The sequence below is a fragment of the Erithacus rubecula genome (genome assembly GCF_903797595.1).
Source record: "Erithacus rubecula genome assembly, chromosome: 1".
Lineage (NCBI taxonomy): Eukaryota > Metazoa > Chordata > Aves > Passeriformes > Muscicapidae > Erithacus > Erithacus rubecula.
Window position 1 is genome coordinate 106,373,525 of NC_136658.1, and position 17,284 is coordinate 106,390,808.

The following is a 17,284-nucleotide window of genomic DNA, read 5'->3' on the forward strand; positions in this document are numbered from 1 at the left end:
TCCTGATTCTTGTCTTCTCTTTAATTGCAAACATAGTGGTTTTCTTCCTTTTTGGAAAACTTAGAATATTATCTTTGAACAAGATGTAGGTAATGAATTTTAAATACCATTGGCTAACATTCTTAGTGCCCATATTAGAGTTAAGACAAGAAATGCAAACACACAATCATAGAATCTGTCTTCTGGTATAGCAAAAGCCTAGTTTAAAATGTGTGCTTATGTTTAGCCAAGTCTTTGGCCTTTCAGTTTGATCACTGGTTTTGTAGATGGTGAAGATGAGTGCACTGTTATGAGACAAGGATCTTTGTTTGTTATGAATTCAGTGTAGATATGAAGTGTGTGATTCACCACCACCATAGGATTTCAGGGAAATTCAGATGAGATGTGAGAGAGCTCAGCTCTGGTGCAGGTTTGTCCCTTCAGCATTTCACTTGCTCATTTTCTGTGTGCTGGCAGAAAAGTAGGGTACTGGGCAAGGAGAGCCTTCCTGAAGGATTGTAATAGAGGAAGCTTCAGTTCCACAATAAAAATTTAATACTTTTTAAATCCTATCTGCTCCTAAGTTCTATTTAAAGAAGTCAGATAATGCTTCAGGTACATACAATTGCATTGTCTAAAGTTCTGTGCCTTTGGTTTGTTTTGCCATTGATGAGAAAAAGCCTGTAAGAATTTTAGAGTGGAAGTGTTTTTGCTGAAGGATTCAAAAATGATAATTTACGTGTATTGTGAATAAAAAAGTCTGTGAAAAATATTGGTTGAATTTTGCATTGCATCTGCTAACCAACCTTTTGTTCTTATAAATAATACTGCACTAGGAGAGGAGGAATTAAATCAATGTGCCTAAGGGGAGTGATTTTAAGCACCAGAGTTAATCCCTGTCCCATGTCCCTGTGCTGCTCCACAGAGGGCCCAGTTCCTGCACAGACTGCCCTGTCACCTGCCCACTTGGCACTGAGCAGGGGATTTCCTGGGACAGCAGACAGGATTGTGTTCTGGCCTGGGGGCTCAAACCTACCCTCTGTGAGGCTGGTTCTGACTTCTCTTCTTGTGTGACCAGTGGTGTATGGGAAGGGATTTTGTTTCAACCTGTCATTGGATTTCAGGCAACAATGAGACAGCTTCTTTCTTAATTCTGCAACTTTAATTCTATTATCTTCTAGTTGCATTTCAGCTGTCCTAGTTTTTTTGCAATGGCCTGAGAGGCAAAGCAGTCCTGTTTAGAGTCACTTTGTTTCTGCTCCAAGATGGAGTTGTTAGATGGCATTTCTGTTTTATCTGGTACAGTGCCATCATGAACAGGGACAAGTGAGAGAGGATTTGAAGGTAAGGAAATAGAATCAGAGCCATCTTCACATATCATGGAAATATAAAGGAAAGTAACTGAGGAGCTGACAGGTTTTTTATATCTGCATTTGGAAGTAATGGAGCAACTGGTGTTATTTGAGTCCTTGCACTGTGCTAGGAAAGGGAGGAGAAAGTGGAAGAAGGAGCAGGTAGGTGCAGTGGGAGATGTGTGTGATCTCTCCAAGGCTGCCTGTCCTGCTGCTGCTTGGGGGGCTGCACTGTGGGATTCAAAAGCAACCTGGCTGTTGTAAGTGAACTTGCACTAATTTTGTAACTAATTTCTGAGGCATCCTCTCTGAAATATCAGCTATGTTAGTGTATTTCATGCAGCAAATTAGTTTCTCTAAATTAATAGAAAAGATTAGACTTTCAAATACACGAGGATATCTGGAGTTCAAAATTACCCAATCCTTGAAGAATCCAAAGCCACGCACCACAAACATTACACATAAACCATTATTTTGATTTGTTCTTCTCTAACAGTATTTTCTGAACCACTTTGTTAACCATATCAAAAGCATTGATTATAGAGGAATACTTCTGTAAAAATTAATTTTTTCAATCTGTGTTTTTCTTTCAGGGCAATTAAAGCATTTCAGGAGGCGCTTTATGTTGATCCCAGCTTTTGTCGAGCCAAGGAAATTCATTTGCGACTTGGGCTCATGTTCAAAGTGAACACAGACTATGAGTCCAGTTTAAAGGTAGGTTTAAGTCCTTTCAAATTGAGTTAACATTTCTTACAAGTCGTGTGTTGCACCTTAAAGCTGCAAGGAATACATAAGCACAGAACAGTCACAGACCACCTGCTATAGAAATTGAAATGCTTTAATGTGGAGTGTCTTATCCTCAACAGAAGAAGGATGTGTATGAGGTGCTACTCTCCAAATTAAAAATTTGTTGTAGAGCTCTTGTTAAAATAGTCAACCTTGGGAGAGACTGAGGTTGAGGAAAGCTAAGGGGAAAAAATAACAGCTTGGATTATTTGATATTTTATTTTTATATTTCTTTTTATTTTCCCTAGATTCCCTGTTGTAAACTGGAAGTTTCTGAAATTAGTAAACTAAAAGTTTTTATGCAAAATGCTGTCTTTTTTTATATAATTGTTACTTTTCTAGCAGTTAATTATTCTTTCATTTCCTGGCTTGAGAGTCAGCTTCTAAGGCAGAAGTTTCTGGCTAGTCAATTGGAAATGGTTTATGGTACCACAGTGCTTTGTTTCTTCAGTGATTTTTCAAATTCCTTACTATTTACATTCTTTTCTGGTCTCTGATTTTATCTCCCTCCATTCAACACATTTGCCCATGTTTTTCCTCCTTCCATTTTCTACTTTACCCACATGTCCTTCCCTTCCTGGCCTCTAAATTTAGCTGTTACATGTCTTGGAAAAAGGAAATGTTCTTTTAACAGAGTTGCATGTGGTGGGAAATACACCTGCAGGGATGAGAAGTTTGTAATTAAATGTAATTCATAAACACATTTCTGCATATTAATCTTTCCTAAAAATTACTGAGAGCAGCAAATGCTTGGTTTTCAAGAATCTTACTTCTTCCTTTTCTTGGCAGATTGTTTTCCTGGGTTGTCAGAATCATGTTGTCCAAGATTTGAAAGAGTAGAGTGTTATTCTCAATTTTTCCTTTCAGTTTTTGTGGCAGAGGGGAGAAATTCTTTCCCCAGAGCCCAACATTTCACCTACAGAGATTGGTGGAATTGGAAATTGTGCAGAGGAGTAGAAAAGATTCCATACAATGAATGGTGAAAGGGAGCAAGGAGAGGAAGAGGTAGATCACTGTTGAGAAAGGGATTCTGTGTGAACCTGGACAATCCTATTTCATTATACTTTGGCACAAATTTGATATATCATGATATATATGGAATAAAAGAAGTGCTGAAGTACATTTTGGTTTTATTTTTAAAGAAGCTGGGAGAAAACAAGACCTAATTTTCAAGGAGGTGGTCGTCCTGTAATCAAGTAGTAGAAGAAACTCAATGATCTCAAAAGATCTTTTGCAACCTAGTTGATTATATAATTTTAATTTTTGATATAAATTGATTAAGAAATAGATAATCTTTTTCTGCTGTGCCATAAAATTTGCAATTCTGTCAGCGAATCAGGTGTTTAAATAAATATTATGGATAACTCAATCTAAATAATTTCTTGTGTTTGATGTTCACAATTTTGCAGAACAAGTCAATCACTTACCATGAGGATTTTGAGTATAAAACTCAAAGTTTTCAAAACACCAGCTACAAATGGGAAAAACACCAAAGTAGTATTTTGAAAACAGAAAGAAATTAATCATTAATCTTTTTTAATGCAAAATTATCATGATTCCATTGCTTTTATGTGGCATGTGATTAAGTCATTTAAGAAAACAAATGGCCACAACAAAAGCAGGTTACCCTGGGGCAGAGGGATGGTCTTGATGGGTGTTTGCATTAAAGATGGTTTCATGTTTTTGTTAAAGCAATATAACTTCAGCTTGTCCCTAAAAGGAAAAGGGTGTCTCATTTTCCACCTTGCAATCCTGATTGCCTCGTTCAGCAGTCTCAGCCACGTTGAATTGAGTGATTTTTCATTTCTTTGCTTTTCCACATTTGCAGACTGAGGTGGATCAGAAGTCTGAGGCAGCTCATGTTGAGGTTGCTGGGTTGGTGCATCCAGTGCAGGGTTGATGGAATGGAAAGGAGGGGACAGCTGTCTCACCCCTTCTGGTTCAAAATATAGTGAAAAACTGCTCTGGAAAAAACAGGAAATCCTGAAAACAGGATTGTAGCTTCTTTAAAAGCCAACCTGACTGTGATTTAAAGAAAACACACCTTAAACCAGAACTCTGAGTGATGAGAATATGAGAGGCAAGTCAGAAAATGCTTCCTGAGTGAAGAGAAGGAAGTGAAGTGCTGGTGCACTGGTTGTGCTCAAGCATGGGGAGAGTAAAATGGGAAAGGGATGTCAGGAAAGAGTGTGAAGGGATGTATTCACACCATGTGTCTCTCATTCTCTGAGACACAGAATATCTCACCTTTGAACAAAAGAGAGACCCAAAGCAATGGAAAGACAGAGTTGTCTTGTTGTGCCTTTTTTGGTTTTGTGGCCCTTTTTGAAAGGATGCAGGATTGAGCACAGCCCCTTTTCCTGGGGCTCTTTGCCCAGTTTGAGCTCCCCATTCACTTGGAGAAAGTGGAAGTGAGTTTTCATCTGGTATTCACTTGTGACTGCTCTGGATTTCACAGATTTTACCAACCTTGCATTAAAGTACTTTGGAATATCATAATGTTTTTGATGGTATTTAAACATTCATGTTAAGTCTGTAATTGCTAAGAATAAACCATTGCCAACAGATGAGTCATTGTCAGTAAGAGTCATTGTCAGTAAAAGTCTTCAGGCAAAGGGGGATGATAGAAGTCTGAAGGTCATATATTCCATGTTTTTCACAATTTTAGAGCATTAACATAAATCATCTATATTTTATGTAAGCAATTTAACCACAAAATTAATTTTTACTATTTTAAGATGTTGATGATCAAGATAATTGCTAGAGTGCTGTTTAACAAGCATAAAATCAACTCCCAGTGTATTTTCAAAATCATTTACTGGTTTTGCCTGTTCTGCAGTTAAGACTTGCAAATTACAATGAGAATCCTCGACTTTCTCTGTTATCCCATTGTCATAAACTCTTGCACCACCAGTGCTGTTGAAAATTACTTGGCCTTCAGGCTTGCATTAAGGAAAAAAAAAGTGTCCTTCTGGTTGAAAAGAAAACAGTCCTAGTGTAACCTGGAAGTGTTATGGGGCAGTGTTACCTTCAGAGGTGAGACATGAAAGCTGAATTTGCCCCATTCATCAGAAAAGTACAATTAATTCCAAAATTAACTGGCAGTGACTTGGGGGGGATGGTTTTCTTCTTATAAATTGATGATACTTAGGTTTACCTCACAATCCATTTTTTTTTAGTTTACTATATACTGCTGCCCCTTTCCTGTTCACCATTTCCTACAAAGGACACAAGAAATACTGTGTTCAATTTTGGTAGCTGTGATAGCACTATGAAAGGAGGATGAATAAAGCAAGATCTCTTGGCATATAAGTTTTCTTATTGGGTAAATGTAGTTGGAAAAAATATTCACACTTCTGAGTACATGCCACATTATTTCCAACATGTCACTCCCTGTCATGGTCATTTTCCTATTTATTTATTTTATTTTTTTTTTAATTTAGCCTCCTTTTTTCATAGGTGCATGTAACCATCTTGTCTTACATGTGTCTGAGTTCTGCTCTTAAGTACTGTTGAATCTTGAACAATTTCTAGAAAAAATGTGGGAATGAAAGATTTCAAAGAGAATTTTGGAGGACATTCCTGTATGACATTCTGCTCCAGAGCCTTTTGAGATCTGGGAGCTGAGCATCAGGTGACAGCTATAGGAAACCAATCTCCCTGCTGGTGCTCATCCTGCTTAGTGGTGTTGAAGTCTCATGCCATCAGTGGGGATTTAGAGCCATGATTCTGAAAGCCCTTTGAATGCAGAATTCATACTTAAGGGCAAAAAGAAATCTTTGTTTTTTATATTTATTAGATGGATAACATTGAGGGAACAGTGGGGGCCGTGGGGCAGATTTTCTGAGGTTTTGGTTTTATCAGGAGAAACTCTGTTTGCTTTTGTTTGGAGATCTGTGGTGGGGGAATTGTGTGGGTTTTGCTGGATTTTGTTTGGTTTGTGGGGTGGGTTTTTTTAATTGGTGGTCAGTAGGAATGCTGGACACCAGCAGGTTGGTTTATAGCAAACAAAGCAATGTTTTGCTTTGGGAATTTTATTTGGTTTTATTACAGGTGCACCCTGTACCCAGTAACAAAACCTATAGAAGAATGAGAACTCAGTTTCTCATGTTGTCAGTTATTTGCCTTTTGGTAAAAATACTGATTCTGTCTTTCACTTAGAGAAATTTTTCCTCCTTCTTCATACACAAAGCAATTATTCCAGTAGTTTGCTTCAGGCTTATGCTTTCATCTTGCCTGTAAATCATCAATTTAAATATAATTTTAATTTTTTAATTATTCTTCTAAAGATTCTCATTTGTTAGTAATGTTGAGACATGCTGCTTATATTAGGATAAGAAAAAAGCTGCAAAAGAATTAAATGTGCATGAATTTTATGAATATGCATGAAATATAAAGAAATTAAATACTGATGTACCGGTGAACAGCTTGAAGTACTTATTTATAGTCAGTCAGACACTTTTCTATCACTTATTCAAATATTTCTCCTGTATATATATATACTTATGAAAGATATTTTTAGCTACTGCAACTATTATATGCCAGCACATAACAGTTATAGACATATCATTCATTTTTTATGTTCTTTCTCTGAGAAATAAGTAAACAAGTATTTAGGAAAGTGAAAAATTGTGGTTTCGAGCCTTAATGTGCTGTTTTACCACCTTGTTATCTTTCTCATATGGGCTTAGATTAGTAATTTTTCAGTTTAAACATTGTACATTGAAACCTTATGTATTTTAATTATTAAAAATAACTAATCCAAATACATGCAGGTATGAGACATTTTAGTTTCTTATGTCTAGTTTTATGCCTTTAATTCTATGAGGGACAGCTGCTTTTTTAGGTAAAAAACAAGGTGAAGGGCTTTGGCTCTTGCAGCTTGGATAGCCAAGATTTCAAATGCTTCACACAAAAAAACGTTTTGTGGAAAGCAAAATAAAATTAATCAAAATATAATTTCAATAGAAGTGTAAGTGGATGGAAAGCAGCATTTGGGATTGAAGTTTCTCTCTTAGTCTTTTTAGTTTGCATATGTCAGTGGTGGAAAGGCACATATAGAAAGTAAATCCATGGAAGGTTTTCAATGCAGCATGGCACTGTAATGAAACTGCAGGAGAGTTATTAATGTGACTGGTTTTGTCAGTGGATAGTGACACCACAATGTCTGGCCTACAGAGTGTTCTCTTCTCTCTTACCTAGTTTCACTCGGGTTTTTAAATAATTCCTGTAAAAGAGAATTGCAGGTGTATTTTAGAGATGTCATGATTACAAAGAGGAGTGAGTGCTAAAACTGAATTACTGTGCTGTGTGGCATCTTCTGTCATTGGGAGGTGGGAAGAAAACACCATGGGAAGAGGAATGGGTGATTTGGAAGCTGAGGGTATCTCTTAAATCTAAGGGTATTGGTGCTGGGTGGAGCAATCCTGCACGTATGGACAGACAGGTTTAGGCTGGGTATTAGGAAAAGGTTCTTCCCCCAGAGGGTGGTGGGGCACTGAACAGGCTCCCCAGGACAGGGGTCACAGCACCAGCCTGCCAGAGCTCAAGGGAACATTTGGTCAGTGCTCTTGGGTGCATGATGTGACTCTTGGGGTGGTGCTGGGCCAGCAGTTGGACTCAGCAATCCCTGTGGGTCCTTTCTGAATATTCTGTGTTCTGGTGCCCTTCATTCGTGGACATTCTCCTTAAGAGGCATCTCCATCCAGACAGATGCATTTCTGTCAGGTGTAGCCATGACTGCAGGGTTGGCATTCAGAAATACTCGAGTGCAGGACTGAGCTGTGCTTTTGTAGCCTGGGCAGCTCCGGGGCTGGAGGCTGAGCCCTGGAATGAGCCCAGCTCCAGCTGGGGTGGATCAGCTCCGTGGCCCTGCTGCTGCTGCAGCAGTGGCAGCACTCTCCCAGTTTCCCTGTGGCTTTCTGTGGCTGCTGGCAGGCAGTCTTTCAGGCTGTTAGCTCAGGAATAGCTGAATTCTGATGTTGTAGAAATAATGGATAAAAGGTAGAGGCAAACGGGAGTGTTGAGATATAGCTTTTTGAAAATCATCATGTGAGATATTGATCAGTAAATCGAGATGCAGCCTTTTTTTGGCTTGCAGAAATGCAGCTTCTATGATTTTTCTGTTTAAAAATAATTTTTCTCTTAGAGCTTGTCAGAACAAGAGATTTTTCAGAGTGCACTGCTGCTATTCAGTGTATATGTGTATGTGGCCTTTGTTCCTTCTGTCCTCCAGCAGGTTGTTTTTTTTTTCCCCTGTCTCTAAGTTAGCTTTTTTTGAATTTTGCACAAAAGCACCCGAGCGTTTACACTACACAAACCTTTCTCTTGGGAGCTGGATGTGCTGTGAGCTCAGAAGGCAGTGGGGAGCAGCAGGATGAGCTGCTGTGGCAGCACATGGAGCGTGTCCTCCCCTGACCCTGTCCCCTGTCCCAGGGATGCCTGGCAAATGGAGCCTTGGCACTCTGCCCCGGCTGGTTACACAAGGCTCCCCGTGTCCTACTTATCTGAACAAAAGCTGCTCTGAGCAGCACGGGCATCACACCTAGGTCACACAGGCAGAAAAAAGCCATCTCCTGACAGAATTTTACTGAGTCATGATGGAGCTTTCCTTCATGGTAAGTCGGTGAGGATTGTCAGGTTTCAGATGATGGCTTGCCTTGCTTGCTGAATAAATGCAGAGCCGAGAGCTATTAAACTTGCTGATGTCACCCTGGAGAGGAGGAGGGAGTAGAATCACTACTTGAGGTCTCAGGTTTGGATGTAAACAGAGACAGTACTGAAAATCTTGCACTGGACAGAACAGGGTTCGTTTTGCTTTTGTCATTTATTGATTAAAGAAACAACAAAACCTTGAGTACTTGCCTGTTACATTGTAAAGAGTGTTAATTCTGTGAGAGAAAGCATGTTAAGTAACCTAAATCAGTGTCAGCTTACTGTTACTTTACTACCAGACCTAGTGCTTTCATCAGTTCTCTTTGTATGGAATCCACTGCACCTCTCATCCTTGGAAAGGTTATCTTCGGAATTGTTTCCACCATCAGAGGCAAGTCAAGGACTCCAGAGGAGATGGAATGGGCTGTAGATTACTCTGCAATTACAGATGGCTACAAATCAAGGTGATTTAGGGCTTGGCTGATCTTAAAGGTCCTTTCTAACCCAACTATGATTGTGCCTTGAGCCGCAGCCCTTGAGGAGAGCCTGTTAGTTTTTAACATTCAGAACACTGCCTTCTAGGTAAATCCTCTTACTGGGGATTTGAATTTCTATAGACTGCTGTCTGCCTTGAGGTATTGTGTGTCGTCTCTGAGCTGCAGCGGCCTCTCCTGCATAACAACTATTGCACACAGCAGTAGCCAGCTCAGTGCTGCAATATTTGAGAGGGGTGCAGATGTTTGCCAGCCGCTGCTGTTGGTTGCAGAAATGGAAGTTGGAAATTATTGCTGTTTCTTTAATTTTTTGGTGCTGGTAATTGTGATTAGTGGATCTGCATTTGGCTGACAAGGTTGATGTGTTAGAATTTGTGCATGGGGGTTTTTTTTTTGTCTGATTTCGAGTAGTTAATGGGGAGCTATGTATTATTTATCCGGCTAGAGGTGTAGGTTTGCTCGTGTGTGTGCATTTTAGAGGTTTGAAAGGTTCTGGGGTTTCTGTAAATTGCTTTTAATTGTGTAACTGTCTAGTGTAAATGGTGTGTTTTTCTGTAGTTACTGGCTTTGGTTTATCAATTTCTTTACCGTTTGTAGATTAGTGAACAGTGCAAGTAAAATTTACCACACTAAGAAAATTTTCATAATGTGGATTTTTCAATTTCAGAAGTCGACTACTGTAGCAGTGAATATTTATTTTTTTAGGAGGCATTGCTGAAAATATTTATTCTATTTTTTATTGTATAGCACTTGATACTGTTGGCATACTTACATATTAAAATGGTTAGATACTCTTCTATGGTTGCCTGCTTTTGCTCAGTGAGTCTCACTGCAGTAACCCTTCAGAAGAGCTGCTACAGAGCAGTTGTCAGTCTTTTTTTTGTAGATCTGCTTATTTTTTATAAAAGCAATGCTAGGTGAGAGCAAATCTGTTCCATTTTGCTTTATCTTTCCATAGTAATTGTAAGTGATGGTGCAAGATGACATATCTGTACAGGAAGGATTTTGTACCTTTTAGATTGGTAACACTCAGTTGTACAGGCCAGAGCCTTTTTTTTTTTTTTTTTTTTTCTTTTGGCAGGCAAAATGCAATTTAAGATAGAGCATTTTATTTTTATTTAGTTTTTTTTTTAAAGTTGTCTGCTTAGTGGAATCACTGTGGTAACAGACTAGAGGATGTCTCTGAGGCACTCAACCTGCATTGCAATGTAAGTGAGGGGAGACTGTAAGTTATCTGCCTGCTGAGCAGAGGGAAAGGAGCAGACACAGCAGAGAAATAAGCTAATAATTAATACTTGTAAGCTATTACTTAATGCTTGTGCTAAGATTAAAAAGTTACTTTACAATGTGAATCCTTTGGTTTTTCTGTTCTCTTCTGGGGGGATATTACTAAAGTGTTTGTTATAAATCATGAATTTGTGTTGTTACCGAGTTTATTTCATTTTTTAAATGCTGTTATGTGTTACAAATGATGTTAATTGTGGGAGGAGGAAGCTGCATCAGTGTGTGTTAGAGCTTATGGAAGTGTCAGCATTCTTCTTTTGTCTCGTTATGGATAATACATTAATTTTCAATTTTTTTTGTCCCTGTTAAAATTGGGATTTTTTGTAAATGTGATGCTCTGATAAAATCTTACCCATCTTAGAGATGTGTTTTGTATGAACATTCTGTACTCAAGGAGTTATTAGGGCCATGAGGAAAGTTAAGTAGCATCTAATAGCTCTGAGTACAACAACACTGAAAGTTTATTGCACATATCCATTGATACAGACTTTGTTCCCAGCTACAGCAGTAGGCTTCCAGTGCCACCTAGTTTGGCATCCTGAATAATTTGATATAAATGATCATTTTTATGCTAAGAAAATGAAGTATACTAAAGCATCAGTCATTTTTTGTGTATTAGAAATCACCTGACACTGAATTTTGTAAATAATTGCATTTATTAACAGTAGTATTTCATAGGGTAATTCTTAGACTTCTATATTCCTAGGCCTTATTCTCTGTTAACTCATGCATCAATGGAAATGTCACACCATGTAGAGATTTTCTCAAATTCTCAGGCACTGGAGTTTCTGTGCCTCTTCCATATTTTTATACACTTGTTTCTCAAACTAAATAGTGATCATTGATACTTAGAGACAGAGTTCATTGCTCTGCTTTTGTGACCTTCTTTATAGATGACTGAAAAACTTACCTCAGCACCTAGAATGTACTTTTTGTATTCCTTGAAGAACAATGATTAAAATTAAACAGACGCTGTGAGAACTTATGAACTCCTTATGAACTTAATGTTTTAATGTATTAAATAATTTTTTGACAAGAGTTCAATTTTTTTAAAAGTAAAGATCACTCAGTTTGTAGGGAGAGTGTTCTGTTTTTCTAGATGGATTGAGTGCATAAAGCTGTGAGCTGCTGTGTCTGCAGTCCCAGCTGTGTATATAAAAACTTGATATTCCAATTTTGACCATTCATTTTGATGCCTTCATCCTTTCAGATGCAGCCCAGTTGTTTTGTGAAGATCTGTTGCCATCTTACATTACTAGAAGCATTGAAATGTTTGCAATAAAAAAAATTTACTTTCCTCTAGTAAGCAGTTGAACAGAAATTGAAATATATATTTTTTAAGACACATGGTAAAATGTGGTATTGATTTTCAAGTACAAAATTGATTTACTCTTAGTAGTTTGCCCAAGTGCTAGTACTACTTTATTTGAAAAGCAAATAATTCTTTTTTCTTTCCAGCATTTTCAGTTAGCTTTGATTGACTGCAATCCCTGCACTTTGTCTAACGCTGAAAGTAAGTAACCAATAAGTATTTATTTTGTTGTGGATTTCTTTTAAGTATTAATGCTCACAACTGTATGAATTTTTAATGAACCAGATCTTCAAAATCAGAAGAATTGGTGCTGAGAGAGGGAGACTACAAAACCTGTCTCCCTCTCTCAGTAGAGATAGATGTTCCAGTGGAATTGTGGATTGTTTTAGTAAATGGAATAAGTAGAAATTGAGACTTAGCTTATTCATTACTCTGAAGACTTGAGTTCTAGAGGAAATTTATTATTTGACTGCTTTTTATTTATTTATAAACCTCATGCTTGTGCTATGGCAGACATTTAATAGCAATTATTTAAAACCTTGATAATCTATAAATTTTCAGTGACTATTTTCATGCAATTTAAATTTAGAGATCCAAAATTCAGCATCAATCTTACTGTAGAAATAAGAATTTAAACTGCATGCTTGATTTTTTTTTTTTTTTTAATGTCAGCTATATATTAGTCTGCATTTGAACATGTTAATCTTTAGTGCAGTGGGATTTATCATAGGCAGGGTGTACTGTAGGCTGTAACAGTGTCCTGCAGTAATTTACCCATAGTGGAATTGTATGCAAGAATAAATGTGTGTTTCTTTGTGTTCAGGATTCTGTAAGAATTAAAAGGCTGAGAGTTGTGAAAAAAATTATTCCTCCAGTTTTTAAGGCACCTTCATGTTGAGCTTAAGTTACCTCTCAAGTCTCACTTCAGAGGCATTGGATAAAATATTTAAAAGTGCTTGTTTAAAAACTGGATGGAATTGTGGATATTGTATCAGCAAGGCAGTGAAAGGGAGTCTGTTCCCGTGGCTGAAACCACTGGCTGGATCAAGGAGCCAGCTGTGCTTCAAGGCCATCTTCAAAGCTTTGCCACTTAGCAGCAGCAGACACAGATAATTTTGTAAAAATTTGCAGAATTCTCCCTGAGTAAATAGGCTTTTATTGCTTTTCTACCAGACATGTGATTCTTTATTGTGTTTTGTGTTTGTTCATATTCTTTCTCACTAACTTTATCAGTTTTCACTAAATCTCTGAATTTCTGTGAGGTTTTCCTAACCCTTCCCCTCCAGTCTCCTCTGCCCCCAGATTTGTGTAGAGGGTTTGCCCCATTCAGAGGCTTCAGTGCCTGATAAACCCAAAGGATGAGGGTGAAGAGGGGCTTGGTCAGAGATGCTGGTCCAGAAAGGAGAACTGAACCCTCTGCCCCAGGGTGTTGGGTACCCTCACTAAATGCTCCATTTAATCCTCCCCCTTGCATTTCTAAGGGCTGGGTGAGTAGCAGCATTACACTGAGTGTGTTCCCAGCAGAAATGTTAGAGTACTGAGCATCTCTTCTTCCCATCTAGGCAGTCTCTAATCTGACACCTTTAATTTTCCTTTCCCCTCCAAGGCATCACTTCATTTTGGTGCTTCACACTGAAAGGGTTTTGTTAGGAGGGGAAAAAATACAGAGGGAGATTTTTTAGATAATGAACTCTAAAACAAAAGCAGAGCTTTTCTTTCATCAGTACAAAGTGAAGTTTGATGATGCAGTGAACATAATGGATGTGTTATGTCCTCTTTAGCAAGGAGCACAAAAAGTTTATTAAAATTTTAGATGATGCATTTCATTCTGACCTGGTTTCCAAAGTGCACTCAGCTTCCTTCTTTATAGTGGAGGACAAAGCAGTGCACAAAGGGAGATTTTTTTCCCTCCCTTATGACCCAGCATGAAACCCTGAACTCCATATTACCTGTATGTATGGTAATTTGGTGTCACACTATTTTGTAGCTTCAAGGGAGAGAAATCTGTGTAATTGAAATAAATTGAGCTTGGCTCAAACACAGGTATTTTCTTACTTGTAATCCTCATGAACATAGAGCAAAATCTGTCTCAAAGGAACTTTTTTTTCCTCATCAAAGCAGAATGAGGATTGCATTCATCTCAATTAGCTTTACCAGTCCATGGATAGTCCAGGTTAGCAGTTCTCAGGTCATTTCTGTCATGATTTGAGCTGCATAAGGGTAATTTTCCCTCTGCATTTATTCCTCAGCAACTTCATTTTTCTTTCTCCAGCCAGCGATCTTCTTGCCTGCACAGGCTGCTGGTAGTATTATGGCATTCTGGACAATTTGTATGAGGAATTGAAAATACTTAACAGTAACAATCAGACTATTACCTGGAGTTAACACTTCTGGCTCAGTTTAACAAGAGAAAGACAATTCCTAAAAAGGAGTAAAAACCACCTAATTTTAAGATCCCATATAAAACTAGCAGTGTGTAACATAATGTTCTGGAACTCAGCTCTAGACTGTTTCTTGGCAGCTAAATGAAAATGTTTATTTCTAGCTTGGTTATGTACAGAAAATACTACCTGTGTTCTCTTACCTCAGCTTCAAGAGATTTTATTGCTAAGTGTGCTGAAAGGTTAATGGACTCTCTGTTTCAGAATACAAATAAAATCCATGGGCTGCTTTTCTCAATATCTGTTGGCAGGTTTTGTGCTTTGTTAGGATATTCATTTTCTGTCAGGTTTGGCATATTAAGTGTAAAATGTCAATGTTAAAAAATACCCATTTAGTATCTTCAGAATGAAATTTGTCTGGGTTTGTGTTGATGAATTTGAAAGTTGTTTATCCCTCACTTCAAAATGCTGTAATTGCTGTTGTTTATTAAAACTAATAATTTTGATTTTCCCACTCTTACAGTTCAGTTTCACATTGCCCACTTATATGAAATCCAGGTAAGCTTTAAGCTCATTTTCATAAAGTGTGGTTGAGTTTCAAACTGTGTGATGTAATCAGTCTGTGGAATTCAGTTATAGATGCTTTGGTAAAGTCAGACTGAAGTCTTGACTCACTCAAGAAACTTGATTTGCCTTGGCTAAATTAAAAATATTTTGTGTGTGGAGTGTCATGCTATAAAATGGAATAGGTATCTTAATAAACATATATTGACTAATGTCCCAGTTTGAGTGCAAAAAACAAATCCCAAAATAAGGCATTCAGGAAAATGGTTTTTGAAATTTTATTTATATTTAAAAGGTTATATGTAGATTAAAAAATGTGAAGTTTCTCAATTCTTATATATATATATTCATATTATTTCTCATATACACACACAGAATCAATTCCAAGCAGTTGCCCATGTGCCTTTAAAGTATGTTGTATATTTAGTGCGAAATTTCCAAATTTAAGTACAATTTTAAAAGTTTTTAAACTTTCAAATTAAATTGATTCATGTGGCAATAGGGATCTACAGTGAACAGCAAATAAAGCTGTGATACTAATTCTGTGTCAAATCCTACCACAGAGCTTTTCAGGTGAATCTTTTGGGAAATTACAGAACACTTCCTGAGCTTCCAGAATATAAATAAATTGAAACCAAGTGGCTACTGAGATAGCTATGGTGTATTTGAGATTTGACTGACTGGTTACATTATGTAGATGTTGTGCCCCTTTGCCACATTTTATAGGTATCATATAACTGAGGAAGGGATGTGGCATGAAAACAAAACCTGTTATAAATGAAATGGATGACAGACATAAACTGTATTTTCAGTCAGTTAGAAAGTAAGTGCTGTCTTTTGATGGCACATTGAAAAATGGCCTGAAGTATTTCTATATAAATAAAAGATAGAAATCTGATAAACAGAGTATTTTTCTTTTGAATGCTTTTGGTGCAAAGTCATATGACAGGACAGAAATCTCCCATCCCAACACACCATTAAGCAACTTCTTGGATTGTTGTGGTTCTCACTTGGCCACCATGCAGATTCCATTCAGCACATCAGTTCTGTTTTGCTCCAGCAGATCAGAAAGAAGTTAAACACCCCAGGTCACCCTGCCAGGTGTCCTGTGTGAGTGTGAGGCCAGTGGTAGCTGTGTTTCAGCTGTGCTTTCTGGCTGGCAGCTACAGGCAGCAGGAACTTAGTTTAAATGCAAGTCAGAGCAAAAATGTTTTGGTGCATTCTGCTCTTGGGCTTGGTTTCTCTCACAGTTCTGGCTGGGAGGGGTATCTTGTTTTCTGGAATTTGACAGACTGGCAACCAAAAGAGTCCTGGCTTCATCTGGATATTACCTCTGACACAACTGGAGAGGTTTTGGAGACAGGCTGGTTGCTCAGTTTCTTTTACAGGACACAGTGAAACAGTCTTTTGAACCCCTCCATATACTTGAAAATTATCTACTCTCTTTATTAATATTAATGAAAGAGTTAATTCATTCCTTAATTAAGTACCACAGTACTGCACTTTAAATGGTGGATTGCCAGGCTCTGGACAATAGACCAGCCTGGTGCTGATGAGAATTAGCAGTGGTTTTTATGGTGTTAATTGCTGGTTTCTAGTATTTCACCTCTGGAAGTGAGATGGCTTGTACAGTATCTAAAGAAAGATGCTGGATTGGGCTCTCCTTCCATTTTCCACTTCTAAGATCATTCATGGTGCAGCCAAACACCAAGGACTTTGGAATTAGCATGGAGATGTAAAGTTCTTCCCTGTGAGGGTGGTGAGGGCCTGGACAGGTTGTCCAGTGAAGCTGTGGATGTTCTTTCCCTGGAATTGTCCATGGCCAGGTCAGACAGCTCTGAGCCACCCCATCTAGTGAAAAGTGTCCCTGCCCATGGCAGGAGGTTGGAATTAGATGATCTTTTAGGTACTTTCCAACCCAAACCATTCTGATTCCATGAAATAAAATCAAGTGTAAACATTATGACAGATTTTGTTAGGCATATAGGTGATGAGATTTCTAAAGGGTAAATGCAACCACAAATAACAAAAGTAAAAAATACTCTAGGTCTGGAAAACATGCTCTATTTTAAAAGGCCTTTCTGAAACCCCATGAGTCTGTAAACATATTTTTCAAAGTGTGACTATTAGGCACTAATATTTACCTAATTTGACATCTGGATTGCTGCCTCTGCTATCATGCTCTACAGTGAACTTCCCTTCATTTCCTTAACATTCATAGTCATAAACTACAAATTTTGTTCCCAATGCTAAATTTAAAATATTTTCCTGATTGTTTTTCTTTTGCTGGACATGGATATTTTATTTATTTATATTATTTGTTTTCTTACCAGTTGTCTGCATTTCATGAACACCAATTAAAAATCTTTTCTACCAACTTCCCCTTGTTCCATTTGAAAGTATGTAATTGCTGCTTTAATTTTTCTTCCTGACTAGAATAAGGTTTTTAAATCATCAGTTGTCTTTTGTGATTTTGAG

The 17,284-nt window shown here is 37.7% G+C and overlaps 1 protein-coding gene across 18 annotated transcripts in view; it reads left to right on the plus strand.

Moving 5' to 3' along the window:
• KDM6A (lysine demethylase 6A) overlaps positions 1–17,284 on the plus strand; it is a 148,815-nt gene that overhangs the window by 77,647 nt on the left and 53,884 nt on the right. For 10 of the 18 annotated variants that reach the window (XR_013774031.1, XR_013774032.1, XM_079304106.1 and 7 more), the window contains exons 6-9: positions 1,925–2,045; positions 12,008–12,062; positions 14,766–14,800; positions 17,140–17,205. Coding sequence is in view for 16 of the 18 variants with exons in the window: in XM_079304106.1 (XP_079160232.1) it covers positions 1,925–2,045; positions 12,008–12,062; positions 14,766–14,800; positions 17,140–17,205 (277 nt within the window). In the remaining 2 variants the exon portion in view is untranslated. The remainder of the gene's footprint in view (positions 1–1,924; positions 2,046–12,007; positions 12,063–14,765; positions 14,801–17,139; positions 17,206–17,284) is intronic. The other 8 variants (XM_079304116.1, XM_079304107.1, XM_079304109.1 and 5 more) reach the window with 1 other exon arrangement.